Source organism: Nannospalax galili, unplaced genomic scaffold (genome assembly GCF_000622305.1).
Source record: "Nannospalax galili isolate Female #2095 unplaced genomic scaffold, S.galili_v1.0 scaffold619, whole genome shotgun sequence".
Classification (NCBI taxonomy): domain Eukaryota; kingdom Metazoa; phylum Chordata; class Mammalia; order Rodentia; family Spalacidae; genus Nannospalax; species Nannospalax galili.
This window is the reverse complement of record NW_008344186.1, coordinates 794,421-813,160: the sequence shown is the minus strand read 5'-3', so window position 1 is coordinate 813,160 and position 18,740 is coordinate 794,421. Positions and strand designations below refer to the sequence as shown.

The 18,740-nt window shown below is 53.7% G+C and overlaps 1 protein-coding gene and 1 non-coding gene across 6 annotated transcripts in view; one reads left to right on the top strand and one right to left on the bottom strand.

The window, feature by feature from the left end:
- The first annotated feature begins 233 nt into the window (after positions 1-233).
- The window catches only part of Slc19a1 (solute carrier family 19 member 1), a 29,551-nt gene continuing 11,044 nt past the window's right edge, over positions 234-18,740 (top strand). The window contains exons 1-5 of one of the 5 annotated variants that reach the window (XM_029567079.1): positions 234-349; positions 6,297-6,535; positions 10,970-11,735; positions 11,955-12,147; positions 13,907-14,048. In XM_029567079.1, coding sequence (XP_029422939.1) covers positions 6,347-6,535; positions 10,970-11,735; positions 11,955-12,147; positions 13,907-14,048 — 1,290 coding nt within the window. In that variant the 5' untranslated portion in view covers positions 234-349; positions 6,297-6,346. Of the gene's footprint in view, positions 358-747; positions 862-973; positions 1,106-6,296; positions 6,536-10,969; positions 11,736-11,954; positions 12,148-13,906; positions 14,049-18,740 lie in introns of those variants that run through there. The other 4 variants (XM_029567081.1, XM_008840442.3, XM_029567080.1 and 1 more) reach the window with 4 other exon arrangements.
- Positions 5,443-5,577, bottom strand: LOC115071600. Its single transcript, XR_003850703.1, has one exon. It is a non-coding gene; the product is annotated as a small nucleolar RNA SNORA70 (small nucleolar RNA).

Sequence of the window (18,740 nt, the reverse complement as noted above, 5' to 3'; positions counted from 1 at the left end):
TGGTTGGTTGAGGGTGGGCGGAGTGGTAGGGACGCTCCGTGTCTGGGGTCTCCTTGAGGTGCCCTCACAGACACTGATACTCCAATGAGCGGCGCGCTTAAGCCGGTGCCGGCAGAGCAACACGAGCCCTCCGTTCGCGGCTGGCCAGTGTCCTAGTCCCCCGGCTGCGCCAGCGGATGGGCTGGGAGCCCACGTCTTAACCCAAACCCCAAGGAGCCCGCAGGCGGACCTCTGGGGTCAGGGGCGGACCCGGGGAGGGGCCTCGGGCCCAGGCCTGGCGGTCACCTCTGCGCTCGACCCGGCCAGGCAGGGCCAAGCAGTCCGCAGTGAGAGCGACTGGGACCCAGAGGTAGCCGGGTAGGGGGCTCCGGAGGGGGACAAGGGGTAGCCACAGGCTGCCCTCTGCGAGGCCCAGGGGTCGCGGGAGCAATTAGTGGGGGCAACGGCGGGCTGGAAGGGGGCAAGGGGACCCAGAGGGGAGAGCCGGGGGAGGGGGCGCAGGGGCGGACCTCCAGACCCAGGAAGGGCCGAGGACCCGCGACGCCAGGGCGAAGGCTTGGGGACACACAGCGGGACGCAAGCGCCACGCGAGCCCGCGTGACCCGGGTGGCTACTAGTTCCCAGAGCGCGTGCGCCGGTCCCTCGGGGGCGGGGAGGGGGGGCGTGGCCGTCTGTTTGCTCTGCCCCCTTGGGGGGAAGTTCCGCATCTGCGCCCCACCGCCGCGATGGCCACTCCTTTGGGGCGTGGCCAGGTGAGACGACCACGCCCCCTCCCTGCTGCCCTCGCGTCCGCCGCGCACGGCTTTGTGGGCGCTGTAGTGCGCGTGGGCGCAACCCAGATCGCTGCCGCCCGCCGAACAGGTACCATCTGTGGGCGCAGGGCTAGGGGCGTGGACCCACCATGTGGGTGTCTGGGGAGCCGTGAGGCGCGTGCAGGGCGCGGCCCTGGGCCTTCCGGCGTGCTGAGGATGCGAGCGGGGCTCGGACTGAGTTCTGCCGGGTGTCCGGGGGTCTCCGGGGTGAGGGCAAAGCTCCGGGCAGGGTTTGCAGCGTGTCCGGGAGGCTGTGGAGTGAGCGAGGGACGCCGATGTGGTCTGTAGGGTGGGTGAGTCCTGGCGTGGGCCGAGGTCTGTGGGGTGCAGGGTCCTTGTGTGCATTGCTGGGCTCGGGCAAGAACCCCAGTGTTCCGTGGGCAGGCTCGGGCACAGTGGTCTACAGGCTGGTCGGGTGCCTTGGGCGCACGGTGGAAGGTGGTAACTTCCTGCCCCGCCGCCTTAGCGGGGGCTGTGAGTGCCATTTTCCGCTTTGTCCCCCTCGGGAGCTGAGCCCCCTTGCCGTCGAAGTACCTTCCCCATGTCAGGAACAACCACGTACGCCACTTTGGAGCACGTGCTGTGTGCTAGGGAGCCCCGCTTGCCCACGCCCTGTCGGCGGCTCGCATCCAAGCCCCATTGTTGTCTCGCTCTCAGTGTGTAGGTATTGGACAGCTCGAACAACTTCCCCTTGGAATACGTGGTGTCTGCAGCCTGCATCGCTGCTGAAACCTGCCCTTAGTGTGCTTCCAACATCTATGACAGGAATTGATTCTCAGGGCGCGGTCCACATCCCCATTTGAAAGCGAGTGACCCAGGCACATACCATATTCTGGAGATTTCTCACCCTGTGAACAAGCCCAGCCCTGACCTACCTGGCCTCAGCATGCAGATCAAAACCTAAGAGGGCCAGACGGCCAGAGCATACCCACAGGAAGTTGTTCTGAAGATGGAGTAAATCCTTGCAAATGCTTGCATGACCACTCTGCAAAGAAATCACCTTCCCTCAGGGAGACTTGCCTCCCCAGCAGCCCAGATGGACCCAAACAACACTAGAGTCTGTGTAACTTGCCTGTGCCCTCCAGGTCTGGGAGCCAGGTGTGCTCCAGCATGGCACTGCCTTTGCACCTGCTGGCTGCTTCCCTTCAGAGAGGCCTTGAACTCGGCATGTTATGCTTGTGTGTTCTGGAGGGGCTGGGGAAGGAGGTGCCTCTGGGCACCTTACTTAGCTTGCAGCAGAGATAGTCAGTACTCAGCTATCACACTGGGGAGGCCACAGTGCTTTTTCCTTTTTCTTTCTTTGACATAGGCATTCTGAAAATGTAAGGAACCTTCCTAGTTTACAACAAAATGAGAGCATTGTTTGCTTTTGCTTTGGTTTTTGGGTGCCATCGAAAGAGTGTGGGGAACAGTTGTATACCACACTCCCTGCCCCCCTTGCCCTGAAGGTGCTAGGATTGCTCAAGAAGGACTATGTAGTGTCCCGTTCCCCCCCACCACCCAGTTTTCCCCCAACCCTTCTGACTATCAGGAACTTCCTTCAGTTGCCAGGAAGAGGCTGTAAGTTGCATGGGGCTGGGCTGTGGTTAGGACATGTGGGGTCCAGGCTCAGCTGTGCTGCCTGCTTGTCATGAACTTTCATACTCTGTTTCTTCACCTGAGCACCTGACAGATTCTCCCATCTTTACTCTTAGAGCAGGGGTTTGGCTGAGCTGAGTCGAGCTTTGTTAGGAAGAGTAGCCTAGGCTCTGCTGTAGAGAGAGAGGGCCTTGTGTCATAGCTAGACCTGTTGATGGGAGGAATGTAATAGACTGACAAGGGCAATTTCTACATAGCTGACAGCCAGGGGCTGTCTTGGCCTCCATCCCTGGAGGTGCTGAGAATCAGGGTGAAACTACCCTGCCCCAGGCAACAAGAGGCTGTGAGTATAAACAAGAGTTTGGACCTATGAACTCAGGTACTATGGGGCCAGTGTGAAAGACAGATTTTGAGTAAGACCCTGGACTTTTGGCCCCTATCCTGTGTGGCAACTCCTCCCATGGCTGGTCTGTGGCCTGCCCAGCAGACACTGGTGTTGTCAGCTGAAAAGTGTATTGCTGTAGTCCCTCCTCTTCCAGCCCCTAGTTCATCCACTGCTCCTGCATTGAAGCCTCTGGGCTTTGGGAGGTGGCCCAGGGCTACACCTGCTCTGGAACTGGAGAGGGCAGGTCTTTACAAAACCTTTAAAGCTGGAGGAAAGTGGCAGCTGGAGGGGGCCTAGGGGGCTGGCAGCTCCTTATCTGTCATTTTCTGATGACCATTGCTGTTTCTGCCTCTGGGCATGAGAGGCACTGGACCAGCCTTGGAAGTGAAGGTCTTCATAGACAGACAAGCCACCTTTGTCCAGAGCCAGGTAGTACCTCCTGGCTCACATCAGGGAAGAGCCAGAGTACCCTCCCAGGAGCCATTCCCTAGTCCCCAGTCCCCAGTCCCCAGTCCCCAGACAATGGGCTTTCCAACTGAGCAGTTTTTTACATAGTCTAGACTAAGAGTGGAAGTCATAAGCTGGTAGACTGTAGACTTGAAGTGTCATCCTGTTGGGGACATGTCTGGCTCCTTAGCAATCATGTGGTCTGAGAATAGAAATGACCCAGGGGCTTGGGCAGGCCTCCTGAGCCTTGTCACCAAGATTTCAGAGCCCCCTACTCTGTTGTAGTCTTGTCTCCATATGGCTAGGAGGCTTTAGCCTTGAACAGGCCTGAGTGGATGGAGTTCTTAGACTCCCAGAGGACAAGCTTCAGGAGTCCATTTCTTGGACCCTTAACCACTAGAGAAGACACCTGCCCATCTGAGCACTAGTCAGAGTGGGGCAGCCATGCCAGTCTGGTAATCCTCGATGCTCATGCCATGTGGGCTCTGGGAATTCTTAGAGTGGCCTTTCTAGGTGTGGTGGGTCACCTGTTGAAGAACTGAAGCTAGAGTTTCAGACAGACCCCTGGGCAGGGCCATGATGAACTCTCAGTATGGTTTAAAAGCTCAGTTCCCTGTTCTTAGAAGCCTTAGGAATCGGTGGAACTGTGTAGGTAAAAACAAGAGTATGCTTTGTACTGGTGTCTGAGAACTTCTGCTATCCCCTAGGATCTCAAGTGACACCAAGTCAGCAGTGTTCCTGTCACTCTGGGGATGGTACCTTTCAATGGGGTCCAGTTCCCAGGGATACCTAAGTCCATACTGGATACAGAATCCTGGATTTAGCTAAGTTCCTGACCACTACTTGGGATGTTTTAGATGAACAGGTGCAGTTGCCATGGACACCTGACCAACCTGGAAGTCCCAGCAGTGTGTTTTGGGGAGTGGCTCTGCCCTGCCTGCACATGCCTCTGCTCTCTGCAGGCCTGGGCTGTTTTTGTAGCTCTGGGGAAGTTTTGGAAAGTAAGTCTAAGCAAAGCAGAGCTGAGTTTGTCCAGCTGAGGCTGCAGCCTGTGCTTTTGTCTTCTCCAGCCAGGCCCCCTGCCTGGGTGCTTGTTTCCATCCTATCCTGAGAACTTGGATCTTGTCCCAAGCCCTGTAGCTTCTGGGGTCATCTTCCCAGGTGTCCCCTCCCTCTGGAATGCTGGAGTTCTCACAGCTGCCTGCACCTCAGCTTGCCCTTCCTTGCAGTTCCAACAAGCAAACCCACAAACTCCTGCTTCTTCAGGGTCCCTGCTTTCTCCCTTGATGTAGAAAGAGGGCTTAGAGGATAGTATCCAGGGCAGTCCTGACAACTGCATAGTTTGCCTGTGCAAGCCCAGTGGGAGATAGATTCTCCTCACAGCAGGGGTGTGCAGCTTTAGAGTACACTGCCATGGGGAGGAGGGATAGGGGGAGAAGCAGGTATCCTGTGGAGGCTAACAGCAGCCGTGGGAAAGTCAAAGCAAGCCTTGGGAAGGAGAACCCCACTGTGGGCCCTGCAGGCCACTTTGCCTTTCCTGGACTTTGGTGTCCTATGGGGACTCGGAGGACACTTCTAGCCTAAGAGATCTCAGTGTAGGGTCCATGGTTTGGGAATCTGGGTGCTCCAAGTCTTTCCCACATCTAGGGAGCTTTCGTTGCCTCCTTGCTCAAGGGTTGGAGGGGGCTCTTCCCTAAGTCTAGATCCTCTGTGGACACTTCTTGGTGTAGGACCTGTAGTGAGGACCAGAAGGACTGACCACCTGAGTTCCTGTTCAGGGGAGCAGGCCATCAACATGGTCTTCTATCCCTGTGACTACTCTGCATTGCACAGCCCCAGTCCATCTTATTTGACCCCACAGCCATCAGGGAAGAGCTGCATCTCAGCCACCATGTCTTCAAATTCATCTGCATTAAACTGGGTGAAACCCCACTTCTTTGAGATGTGGCTCTAGAGACGAAAAAGAAGAGTGAGGAAGATCAGTGCAAGGATGTCGGAAGGGGCTTGGTAATAAAGGTGGCCAGGGAACTTGAGCTTGGCTCTATGTAGGGCCACAATCACATGTTCCTTATTTGCATTTTGGTGCAGATGGACATGGTGACCTGGCCAGTGTGAACCCTGGCCACTGTGCCATGAGGCTTCCCAAAGGCACCTTGCATACCTGTCTGAAGCCTAGATTGGGGACAGCATTGAGATCAGAGACATGGATATCCAACAGAAAACTATCTCCAAGGTCCCTTTAGAGCAACCCACACATGCAGCAGGCTGTACACAATACGAAGGAGGTTGTTGTTTACAGCCTCTGCACCCCAGGCCCCATGAGGAAAGGAACCTGGTTGGCTTAACTGACTGCAGAACAGTTCCCTTTTGACTTATATCAGTCCATTACACAGAAAGCCCAGGGCGTGTGCCATATAGAGATGTAGATGTACAAATGAGCCAAGGGTATAACTTGGGACCCTGATGAATGGATATGGCTCCTGCCTCTCTGTTAGAAAGGACAATTGGCATCTTCTTGCCTGAGCCAAACAGAGCAGCCTGCACCCAGGACAGAATTGAGAAGATGAAAATGCACCGAGCTGGACAATTCTCAGTGTGCCCCATCTCAGCACCCAAAGTACCCTGGGCCCACATGTTGCAAGATCAGAGTGGGGTCAGTACAGCTAGGGTGCCGTTAGGGCAGTTACTATCAACACCAGCCAGGGCTAGCTTGTCCTAAGTCCTGTGGGTCCACAGGCTGCCAAGTCCTTGAAATGGGCTTGAGGTGCCCCCAAACCTGACTTAAATGTTACTAATCTACTTACTAAAGTAAACTAATCAGTTAATGTGCATTGATTAACATTTAAATAGCCAGTTGAGGCTTTGGTTTGCTTGGACATCCTGGAGGCTATGCTGGCCTGGGGAATGGGCTCCTGGAGCTCTTAATGGCTCTTACCTTGTCAATGCAGGTTGACGATAGGGGTCTGGGGGCCTGCAGTAACCACATGTTGAAACTGGATATTAGCTAAAGGACCCAGATGAAATGGGTACCTGTGGCCCTTTGCTGACCCTGGGCTCTTGGCTCTTCTTTCCAGGTGGAGTGTCACCTTTGTTCATCACCAGGTCCTGTGAGGGCCTGGGCAACATGGTACCCTCTGGCCAGGCAGCAGAGAAGCAGGCATGTGAAGAGCCAGGGTCGGGCCCTGAGCTGCAGTCCTGGCGGTGCCTGGTGGTCTATCTCTGCTTCTTCGGCTTCATGGCACAGATGCGACCCGGAGAAAGCTTCATCACGCCCTACCTCCTGAAACCGAATAAGAACTTCACAGAGGAGCAGGCATGTGAGCGGACTGTGCGGTGGGCAGGGGAGCAGCAGTGTGGGCTAAGGGTTTCTTTCTGGTTTGATGCATGGGCAGCTGAGGCTACGAAGCTGAATGGCTGTGGGAGATTACAGGGGCCAGAGGGAATGGGCTGGGTGCAGCCCCCGCCCCCCAACCTGTTGCAGCGAGCACACAGAAGGGCTTGCCCTTGCTATGTTAACCCAGCCAGATAGCGTGTTATTGGCTTCCATAGAGCGGGTACTGGCACCTGTTTTGGGACTGAGGAAGAATGAAAATGAGGGGTGCTGCCAGCACCGTCAGGTGACCCATCTGTCCTGGTGAGAAAACCCTTGCCCAGCCACACCCAGCTTTGCTTGGCACCTGCCTCCTGCAGGGACTTTGCTATTTGTATAAAGAGATTATTGAAGGAATTTTCCTCTTACTTAACTATGGGGATAGAGGGTCCTATTGAAACTCTCCTAATGAGCTTAAGCCCATGGGCAACCCAAGCAGACTTGGGCGTGGTTTCCTTTTGAACTTGTACTGCATGCTGTATATGGCAGGGGCTAGACAAAGCGTGAAAGGCATTACCACTTCCTTCATTCACTTCTTGAATAGACAGCTTCTCTGCTTTTAGAGAAGGGTCACTGTCGACCATCACTATTTTCAGGAATGAATATGTGTGAAGCTTCTGTTACAATGCAGTAAGGAAGCTCTCACAGGGGCTAGAGAGAGAGAGCTCAGTAAGTTAAGTGGTAATTGCACAAGCAAGGCGGATAGTACCTGAGGAGCACTCTGGCCTCCACACACATGTACATGCACCCACACTTACAAAGCTGCACACACTCAGACTCACACATATACACAGAAAGAAGAGAAATATATAAAGCCTGTCTTCTTTGTCATGTTGCATATTAACTGTTTAGAAAGTAGATTCCAGAGGCTAAGCCAGTCCACCAGGCCTTATATGTCATTCAAGGACAATGGTTACAGCTTCTGCCCACCAGCCCAAAGTTGAGACGTGGGCCTCAGCCCTTCTGGCTGCAAAGGAGGACAGGAAGCCAGGTACTGGGCAGTCTTCTAGAATCTGCCTTCCTGCCAGATTCCTGGAGGTTCATCTACACAGATTCAGACTGGTCGTATTCAAGTATTGTCTACTGATTGAATCACAAAGCCTCTATGCTTCAGTGGAGTGAGCAGCTAGCTTCTAGCTTTTTGTTTTTTTAAACCAATCTAGGGGCTGCTCAGGTGTGGGGAACTTGTTAAAATCCTCAGGTGTGGAGTACTGAATATTCCAGAATCCTTGGGATTGGGTCCCTAGACACAACAGATCCCTGGGCTGTAGTGTTCCAGCATGATTCCTGTCCCCTCTGCCATGACGCCTGCAGAACATGGTGCTCCACCTGTCTGTGAGCTGGGCACCGGGTCCCCTCCATTTCTGTCCTGGATGGGGTCTTCTGGCTGTCCCAGAGCATTGCTGCAGAACTTGGGACTGGCTACCTTTCTTACTGCTCTGGAAAGTCTACACTGGCCATCCTGTTCCTGGGTCCCCCTTTCCCTGCCCTGAGTTAATGAAGGTGCCTGTGAGGTTCGCCTGGCTCCTTCCATTTCAGCTGTGGCCATTTGGAACTGTGCTGTGCAAAGTTAGGTATATCCCTCCCTTTGGAAGGACCCTGCATACAGCAGTCCTTCCCAACTCTCAGGCAATGCTGCATTGGGGCTGGGGCTTGGCATGAGTTGATGCTGGGGTAAGTTCTCTCTCTACTTGAAGGATTCTGCACAAAACAGTCCTTCTGACTCTAAGGCAGTGCTACATTCTTGGGCTAAGTTTTGGCATGGCTGTTATCCCTGTCACACCATGTCAGAAGGAAGCAAGATTGCTGTGCTCTGGTGAGTGGTGACCCCATACTTAGACTCTTGTCAGCCTGGATGCTGTCCTGCCCTGTGCCCTTCTGCATCGACACAGGGGTCAGCTCTTCACTGCCTGATCAACCAGGACCTATTAATGCTAGACAATGCTGGGCTCAGGTGGCAGAGAGTGTTCCAGTCAGCTGGATACCAGACAGATGCCACTAACCTCTGGGACCTTTGTAGGTGCCTCTTCCCCGGCAGCCTTTCAATTGGGACCCAGGTTATAGCCCAGTGCAGAGACTCCTTGTCACCCATTACTGAGCCTTAGGGAAGAGCCAGTGTGTATTAGTCACTTTTCTGTTGCTGTGATAGAAACACTGACCAAAGCAATTTATAGAAGGAAGGGTTTATTTGAGCTTAAGGTTCCAGGAGAATTACAGTCTGTCATGGCAGGGAGGCATGGTGGCTGGAGGTGGAACAGGAGCAGCAGAAGCTAAGCTCTCACATCATGATGCAGGCACAGGACGCAAGAGAGCGACTGGCGATCTGGCAAGGTTTAAGAACTCTCTAAGCCCACCCCCAGTGATGTGTTTCCTCCAGGATAGCCACCCCTTCTAAGACCTCCCAAAACAGCGCCATCATCTGGGGACAAAATGTCTAAACACTTGGAGCCTATGGGGGACATTTTCATTCAAACCACCACACAGTGATATGGGTGTATTTGTAGCCACCCTAATCCCTGCCCCTGTCCCTGGCTTGAGAGCTATGGCAGGAGCCTAGAGTGAAACGAGGAGGTGCCGCGAAGAAGCCTTGGTCTAGGGAGGAGAAGGTGTCCATGAATTCAGAAAGGGCCCCAGATCATTGACTCTAGGAAGTGTGAATGAGGCCCTGCCTTCCATCTGGCCTTTCCTGTCAGACCCGTGCTGTGGCCTTGGAAACTGGTGGGTAAGCCTGGCCCCCTTGAAACCCTGGCAGAGCCACATGGGCTCCTGTCTAAGTCAGCAGGACCAGAACTTTAACCACCTTGGCCCATTGTGCCTGGCTGCCTCTGGCCAGGGGCCTCTCCAACCCTAGCTGAGCAGGGAGAGGTGTTGCCAACATGGGCTGTTTGACATCTTCTTGGCTTTACCTTAAACAGACACAAACCCCTATAGTTGGGCTCCCTCTAGGTTGTGGGCCTCCTGGGAATCTTACCTACAATGAGGACCTCCAGAAAGTCCTGTGGGAGGGAACTTAAATGCTTGGGGGTTTCTGGGATCCTTTGGGTGAACCTTGAACTTTGTGAGGCACAGAGTCAGGAAGAACCACCAGGCAGGAGAGAGCCTTGCTTGCCCTCTGGGGCTTCACACACTGGTCCTCTCACCCAAGCCCAAGTTTCTGAAGTCCTGCTTGGCAGCTGCCTTTGATGACCTGGGGTTGCCAGCAGACCATCTTGGCTTGGCACAACCCCTACATAGTGACCTGGGCTCTATTCTGGGTCCTTGATTTTCTATCAGTCAAGTGAGGCTGGCCCTGGTGTCTGCAGGTCTCTTGGGACCATGGGTCCCTGGGATTGCTTGTTGGTAAGACTGAGTTGCTAGTAGTTGGGCTGAGTTAGGGCTAGTGCCCCAGTCAATGGGAAACAAGTCTTAGCCTCTGGGAGCCCAGAAAGGCCTGTCTCCAGCTCCCCTGGTCTACATACCAGCTAAATAAAGGTCTGATGGGAATCCTGCTGAAATCTACCCTGGCCTGGGAGGAGATTTTAAGCTCAGGGTGGCTGCATGTCCATATCCCAAGCCAGACATTTGGCATTTGGGTCTCTATGGGATGGAGCATCTCCTTGTGGAGTGTCCAGGTGACCTAAGGCTCTTGGACACTAGCCCCTCCCTAGGCATCATAGTAGAGTCTGGGGCAGTGCCTTTTGACCTCTGTCCTGCAGGAGGTAGCTCCCCTTCCACATGCCTGGCTTCATGTCTCCCTGGAGATGTATAGATGTCACAGCAGGAGCTAGGTCAGAGTGGCCACCAGAAGTTGGCCTGGATGAAGACCTTGAAGGCCGGATCCTACAGGCAGCATTCCCTAGTTCTGCCTGATGTAGTGGTGTGGGCTGATGGCTTGTGGTGCAACCTCCCTCCCTGCCAGGGCCAGTGTGGGGGCTCTTGGTAAAACCCTGTCCTTCCCCCTCCATCTTCTGTGTGTCCTGCCTAGCTGTCTGTGTGCCCCTCCCTTTATCTTGTCTTGCTTTTCCCTTCCCTGTGAGGACTGAAGAAGCTTGTATTGGCATCTACCTGTCCCCAGTGCTGTTTTCTACTTAAGGTTAAGATGAATGAAGATCAGTAAGTCTAGGTGTGATCCAAGATGTAATTCATAGTGATTTTTCTTACAGTGTTTGCCAACTTTCTGTGGGTTATGCCTGGGTGTGCAGTTTCTTGGTCTGGGAGACTCTCCTGGTTCCTGGGCTTCCTTGAGCCTTGGGCAGGATGGGGGAGGTCACATGGGCATATGCAGTGCAAGGCAGTGGTCAACAGGGGAACTGGGACGAGGTGGACTCTTGCCTGCTCACTCTGGAGCACTCATTGGTGTGGTCAGTGTGTTACTAGTCGGTGCCTGCCTCTCCACAGGTGACCAACAAGATCATACCGGTTCTGTCCTATTCCTACCTGGCGGTGTTGGTACCCATCTTCCTGCTCACTGACTACCTGCGCTACAAGCCAGTGCTGGTGCTGCAGGGCCTGAGCTATGTGTGCGTGTGGCTGCTGCTGCTCCTGGGCCACTCGGTACTGCACATGCAGCTCATGGAGGTCTTCTACAGCGTCACTATGGCGGCACGCATCGCCTACTCCTCCTACATCTTCTCCCTGGTGTGCCCTTCCCACTACCAGCGCATGGCCAGCTACTCACGGGCAGCGGTGCTGCTGGGCGTCTTCACCAGCTCTGTACTGGGTCAGCTGTTGGTCACCCTGGGCGACGTTTCTTTCACCACGCTCAACTACATCTCCCTGGCCTTCCTCATCTTCAGCCTGGGGCTTGCGCTCCTCCTGAAGCGCCCTAAGCGCAGCCTCTTTTTCAACCGCAGTACACTTGTGCGTGGGGCCTTGCCCTGTGAGCTGGACCAGATGCACCCTGGCCCTGGGCAGCCAGAGCCCGGGAAACTGGAGCGTGTGCTGGGTGCTTGCCGGGACTCCTTCCTGGTGCGCGTGCTCCGGGAACTGTTGGACAGTGCACGGCGGCCTCAGCTGCGCCTCTGGTCCCTCTGGTGGGTCTTCAACTCCGCAGGCTACTACCTGATCATCTATTACGTGCATATCCTGTGGAACACCCCTGATAGTGCATATCCTGTGAAACACCCCTACAACGGTGCCGCAGAAGCTGCCTCCACACTGCTGAGTATGGGCTGGGCCCCTTGCCTTTCCCAGCTGGACCCTAGCAAGCCTGTAGCCCAGCCCCTCTCCTTGCCCTGGGCTAGACCACCAACATAGGCTGCCTTACCCCTTGCCCCACCCTGCTTCTGCTCCAGTGTGACCCTTACCCAGCCTGCGTCCCTGCCCTCCTCCCCCAGGGTTCTGCTGCCCAAGCTCAGCTGTGACTGACGCCTCCTACCCCCAGGCGCCATCACATCCTTCTCCGCTGGCTTTATGAAGATCCGCTGGGCTCTGTGGTCAAAGCTGGTCATCGCAAGTGTCATAGCCATCCAGGCTGGGCTGGTTTTCCTCCTGTACAGCACCAGCAACATCTGGCTGTGCTATGCGGCCTTTGTGCTGTTCCGTGGGGCCTACCAGTTCCTTGTACCCATCGCCACGTGAGTGGGATAGTGTGGGATGATGTGGGGAGAGGCTTTTAGAAGGTTCTGTGGAAAGCACAAGGCAGTATGGGCAGCTACCTGGGAGACCTGACCTGACCTGACACCCTTGGCTTCCTGGGCCCTGTGATCCCTGTGCTGTGGGTCTGTACGGGCAGTGGACCGCGGAGGATCTGCCACCTTCCTCAGGATTGCCGGTGCTGACTCTGCTGGTTCTTTGTGGACCTTTCTGTGTCGTCACTGCCCCACAAATCACATGGTTGACCAGAGTCCCACGTCCCCTCCCCTGCGGCCCCGTACCCTGTGTACCCTCACCTCAGGGCCTCTCCTCACACTTCCACTGGCATCCTACTGCTCCCTTGGCTTGCCCAAGCCTTCTGGCCCCTCCCTAGACTTGTCCTGCTTACTCTCCCAGATCCTCCAAATGCTGCTTCAAAGGTGCCTGGTACTCGCTCACCTGCTCCTGAGGTGCTGCCCAGGCTGAAGTGGAGTGAGCGCACATTGCTGTGTGTGAGGGCACACTCAGTTCATGCACAAATATATCAGACAAGCTCACAGACGTGTGCTTACATCACAACATACCGTACATCAGACAGCACACTTGCACACATATACCACGCAGTACATGTGCAGACACCACACTGCAGGTTCACAGTACACATGCATATGTGCTGATAGCATGCCCCACACTACATGTATACTACCCATGCACAAATGATGCACCATACATATATAGCACACATACACACGTACTTATACTTATCCACAGCACACATGCACTCAGCCACACATGGGCAACTTGCCTTCCTTGGCCTCCCCACTGCCCATCGCTTCTGGGAGGACTTTGGTTCCTTACCTCCCAGGGTTGAGTAGCCCTGCCTCCCTCCCCACTTGGACTGCTTCCTCCCGTTCTTCGGACACATACCCATTTGTACACATGTCCCTGCCTCCTGAGTTGAGATCACCCTCCAGTTCGGTTCCTGGTCTTCAGGAGTCTGCCTCTCCTTGGGCATGGTCTGAGCCCTAGAGCCTCCTGTTTGGCTGTCCCACATCACACTGATTTGTGGCTGCCCTGCAGGCCAGAAAGTTCTGGACCAAACCTAGCATAATTTCTTCTCTTCTGACCACATTCTTGGGCTATGGGGTGATACTATGGCCACCTTCCCTATGCTGGCCTCACAGTGTCCCAGGGTTCAGCCTTCCTCTGAGACTCCTGCCCCGATGTTAGCCATTAAGCCACCCCCCCAGCCTCTGTGATCTCTGCCTTTAATGTTCAACCCCATTGCCCAGTCTCACTGCTCCCTCCTAGTTTCCTGAGTACCCATGAGGTCATTCTGCACCTTTCTGTCTCTGCCCCCAGGTCTCGGGGTGATGAGTCAGTAGGAGCCTCTCTGCAGGCATCTTTTTGTGCTTAGCTGGGAATCTGGTGGGGTTGTGTGCCTTTGGGCAAGCATGTGCCCTGGCACCTTTCTGCAGATAGCAGGTCACTGGGTGGATGCAGGAGTCTCTCCTTGTCTCTCTCTCCTCTTTCTTCTCTCTCTCTCCTCTCCCTCTCCCCCCCTCCCCTTTCCCCCTCACCTCTTTCAGGTCTCACTGTAGCCCTGGCTGGCCTGGAACTGGCTATGTAGACTAAGTTGACCTGGCATTCACAGAGACCTGCCTAGCTGCCTCTACCCCCCCCTGCCCCCCACACCCAGCCTTCTCTCTGCTCTTGTGTCCTCTCCAGTGTGTCCAGTTACAGCCTGCTTTTCCCTCCTAGTTTTCAGATTGCATCTTCCCTGTCTAAGGAGCTCTGTGCCCTGGTCTTTGGGGTCAACACGTTCCTCGCCACTGTACTGAAGACCTCCATCACACTTGTGGTCTCTGACAAGCGGGGCCTGGGCCTCTCAGTCCGTTCACAGGTGAGCCCCCACTTTAGTTTCCTGCTCTAGGAGAAAGGAAACTTTTGGTTATGGCAGGGCCTCCTGGGGTCCGCTTGCTGTGGTCTACTCTCGGGGAACACAGATACACAGATCCATTGCCACTGAGGTGTTCAGGGTATGAGATAGGTGGGCAGGCTCACCTTTCCAGGGGCATTTGATAGGATGAGGATGGCCACTTTTTTTTTTTTTTTTTTTTTTGGTTTTTTTGGGACAGGGTCTCCCTGTAGCCCCAGCTGTCCTGGAACTCACTATGTAGACCAGGCTGGCCTCGAACTCACAAAGATCCGCCTGCCTCTGCCTCCCAAGTGCTGGGATTAAAGGCGTGCGCCACCATGCCCAGTGAGAGTGGCCACTTTTATCCACCCAAGTGCCCCTGCACTGCTCCTGTCCAGGTTTATCTCTGGTTGGACCTCTGGGATCTGGAACTTGTAGGTGACCAGCCTCTGAGGTTGGCTGAGTTGCTGGTCATTTCTGAGGTGTTCTCATGGGACCTTGTATGTCCTTACCCTGGCCTGTGTCACTGGGCTTGTGCTGTCACAGCCTCTTGCCCTTCGTTTCACATCTCTGCTTGTCGCTGTTAAGACCTAATGGCCTAGAGCCCTGGTTGGATGGTATTTGAGGCATTCTCTGCTGAGAGGGAACCAGGCAGAAGCCCTTGGGTGGAGTTGGCATCAGGTGGCATCTGCCCCCCTTCCAGTTGCCCTGCATCTCCCCTCCCCCGCCAGAGTTTTTTTTTTATGTATTTGAGAGAAAACACCTAACTGCCATGTGATGGAGGTTCTAGTCAAGGTAGGGCATCTGAGCCAACCTGAATAGGCTTGGTTGTCAATACATGGGGAGGGATGGTAACTGAGCTCCTCAGGGACCCCCCCGCAAGCTGTGGCAGTACCCTTGGCAACCTGTTCAAAGCCTTTGCTTTCTGAAGCCCAGGTTTCCCTTGGTGGGAGGCCTATAGGCTGGTGTGTTCCATAGAGCAGTGCTAACCTTCTAAGAGTGCCCTGTTGGCACAGCCTTGTCATCAAAGCTCAGTGTCTGACTGGCCAGTGAGGAGGTATAGGTGGAGCAGGCCTTCCCATGTGCAGGAAGAGACCATCTCACTGGGAACACCATTTGAAGCTTGGGCTTGTCTCCAGCCTGGCACATGCTTTCTGCAGACTGGAGGATAACCAAGCCTTTCCTGACCCACTGAGTGCTGGATGGAGACTGATCAGGGTAGATGATGCCTGTTTACTGCCTGGCTGCTCTTGGGTACACTGGAGCCTTGGGTTGACTCAGTACCATGTAGGTAGGGTAGGCTAGACAACAGTCTATTCACTGGGAAGGGCACCAGCATCCCAGGAAGAGACTTCCTCTGTCCCTAGAGATTAGTAGCTCCTAATGTGGTAGGGGCTGTCCAGAGAGACCCTAGGGGAACCTAGTATAGCCTAGTTATACTGGGCCTGGCCTATGACTTTTCATCATTGATCTCTAGGACCACTGTACTTCCCCTCCCTCTTTTCTTCCTCCCTCCCCTCCCTCCATAGCTACTTCTTATTCAGCCTATGGATATTGGAAGGGTGAAACTGAGGGAGACAGTTTCTGCCTGTGTGTTCCCCCTTCTGTTGCCTGTGCCCTGACAACCAGCTGCCCTGCCAAGGCCCTCTTCTAGTGAGCCTCTGAGGAATAGGGGTGGGGTATGCTTGGTGGGAAGGGAACTAGAACAGCTGTTTTCCAGCAGGTTGGCCATGAGATCCCCTTCCTCTTCTGGGAGTCCTGGCTAAGCCCCATCCATTGGCATAGTCTACAGCCAGTCCCCCACCCCCATAAGGATGAGAGGGATTCTGGCTAGAGTCCCCTCTGCTCCTGGTCAGATTGAGAGACGTATGCTGACTTCTCTGGCTGGTTTTCTTTCCAGTTGAGCATCTTATCTTGTTCAGGGAGAGATGCAGGCTCCTGCTGTGTTATGCCTCATCCTTGGTGAGGAGAAAGGGGGAGGGGAAGTCAGGCAGAGGGAGCAGAGCTGGAGACCACTGAGAACCAGGGAGGAGCTTGGCTGCTTGGTTTTTAAGTTCAGCTTCATTAGGTATGGTTTAACAGTCACATGCAGGTTAAGAAACAATGTAGAGATTCAGGTGCCTTGTGTTCTTGTCTCCCAGTTCTGTAGCTCAGCGTCACAAACAGGATGTTAATGTTCAGCCAAGGTCCAGAATGTCCCATTCCCTCAGGGACCCATGGGGCCCTTTCATAGCCTTAGCCACTGTGCGTCCAGACCTACTCCTTTACCCATGTCCCGAGTGTGGGTGTCCTCCCTGGAAGTGGTTCCACACTCTTGAGTGTGCCCTTGGTCGTGTCCTCTGAGATTGAGGCAGGTGGCTGTTGTAGCTCCATGTTCCTGCTGCCACGTAGCAAGGCAGGCTGTCAGTGTGCCAGGTCAGCTGTTGACCTTGGCTGTCAGTGTGCCTAGGATGGCTACTGGTAACCTTGGAAACCCTGTGGGCTGTGTTCAGTTCTTTTTAAATATTTTATTTATTATTTTTATGTTATATGTATGAGTGTATTGCCTGCATGTACGTAAGGTACCCATGTTGTACAATGCCTTTGGAGGTCAGAAGAGGGCATTGGATCCTCTGGAACTAGAATTAGGGATGGTTGTTAGCCTCTGTGTGGGTGCTGGGAACTGAACGCAGGTCCTCTGCAACAGCAGCCAGTACTCTTTAACTGCTGAACCATCTCTCCAGCCCCTGTGTTCAGTTCTTGGTTATTAAAGCCCTTTTGTAGATTTTGTGTGAATGTAAGTCTCAGTTCTCTGGGATGAGGGTCCAGAAGTGGAACTGTAGGTTCTATATCCCATGACCTAAAAGACGGTTTCCCTGAATCTTCACTAGCACTTGATGTCACTTTTTCTTATTTTGCCATCCTCATAGGAGGACAGCGATTTCACTGTGTTTTGAATTTGCATTGTTTTTCTTGGATCTGGTTGGAATTCAGTTTGTGTTACCTGTCACTTCAGAAGCCACTGAGCAAGAGACCAGAACTGAATCTTAGCACTGCTTTATTCAGAGAGCCAGCACTCTAAGAGATAGTGAATTAATATCTTAGACATCTGTCTCCACTTCATCTCCAGCCGGCAGATTACACAGGGAGAAAGTGAGAGGAGTGAAGACAGTCAGTCTCTCTAGAGCTCAGTCCCACCCTCTGCTTGGTGCTCAGCCACAGTTTTGAACTTGTGGTGTCTGTGTCTCCTGTTACCATTCCTGCACTCTTCCCTCATTCTGTGGATGTCTGGGGTCAGGCCCTTCTTGAAATTCTGGTTTCTGCCCATATCTACCTTGTACTCCTCCAGGGGTGTCTGGGCTGGGAGGGGTTAACTCAGAACAGACTGTTAGCAGTGTGCCTGTGCTGAGCTGTTTATAACTCCTTTTTACAATGTGGAGTACAAGCGTGTCTTCATAATACAGAAGATGAAGGTGCCCCATCTGTCCCACCTGTTACCTAATCAGTCGGACGTCTACTGATGTTCCAGTTTGCTGTTCGTATGTCCTGTTTTGGTCGTCTGCCTGTTCCAGATCATTTGTCGTTTTTCTTTTTGGTTTTGAGCACAGTTGATGCATTCTGGACACTAATCCTTCCTGGATGTGGGTAGCATTGGTGAACATCTCTAACTCTGTAGCTTTTCCTTTCCCTTCCCTTGCTATATGTGCACTTGTGTATGATCAGGGACAGCCTTGGGTGTAGGTCTACACCTGCCCCCTTGTTTGAGATAAGCTCTCTTTTATTGTTTGTTCCCACACATACCAGGCCAGTTCACCTGCAGATTTGGGGGATTCTTCTGTCTCTGGCTCTTGTCTTGCTGTAGGAGCACTGGGATCACAGACATGCCTACCGCGCCTGGCTTTTTTGTGGGTGCTGGAAATCCAAACTCAGGTCCTCCTTTTTAAATTTAATAACCCACAGGCTATAATTTGTGCTGTCCACATACTTAGGGGTGTGGGGCCGTCCACTGGAGGATGGCCAACCTACCAGGGGCCACACCCTTAAAGAAAGCCGAGTCTCCTTCCCCCAGAAGCCATCAACTGTTCATAGCGCCTTAGTTAGGGGTGGCAGCTTGCGAACCTCTTTCCCCTCCATGCTAGAATGTTGACTGGGTTGATCTTGTGCAGGTCCTGTGCAGACAGCCACAGCTGTTGTGAGTTCATGAGTGTGGTGGTCCTGTCACATCCAGAAGACAGTGTTTGCTCCCCAGCCTCGGTCTTAATCTTTCCACCCTCCTCTTTCTGAGATGCCCAGCCTTGGGGAGGCGTAGATGATACGGACGTCCCACTTGTGGCTGAGCGTTGTGCAGTCACTTACTCTCAGCACTTTAACGGGCTGTGAGCTTCTGTGTTGACCACCATCTTACTTGATGAGGACTGAGCTGCACTAAACGTGGTTCAGGACTGCTCTGCTGGGTCTGCAGCAGCCACTGGAGCTGCCGAGAATCTCATTTTCTTAACATGGTCTCTGGTAGAGCAAGTATTTTCAGTTTTGATGAGGTCTCGTCAACAGTTTTCTTTCTATGGATCATGCTGTGGGATCAAGTCTAATTCACCAACTCTAAATTCAGGAGATTTCTCACTATCTTTCTAAAGTGCTTATAGTTTCAGGGGCTGAAGAGATGACTCAGTGGTTAAGAGCACTGGGTGCCCTTAAAAG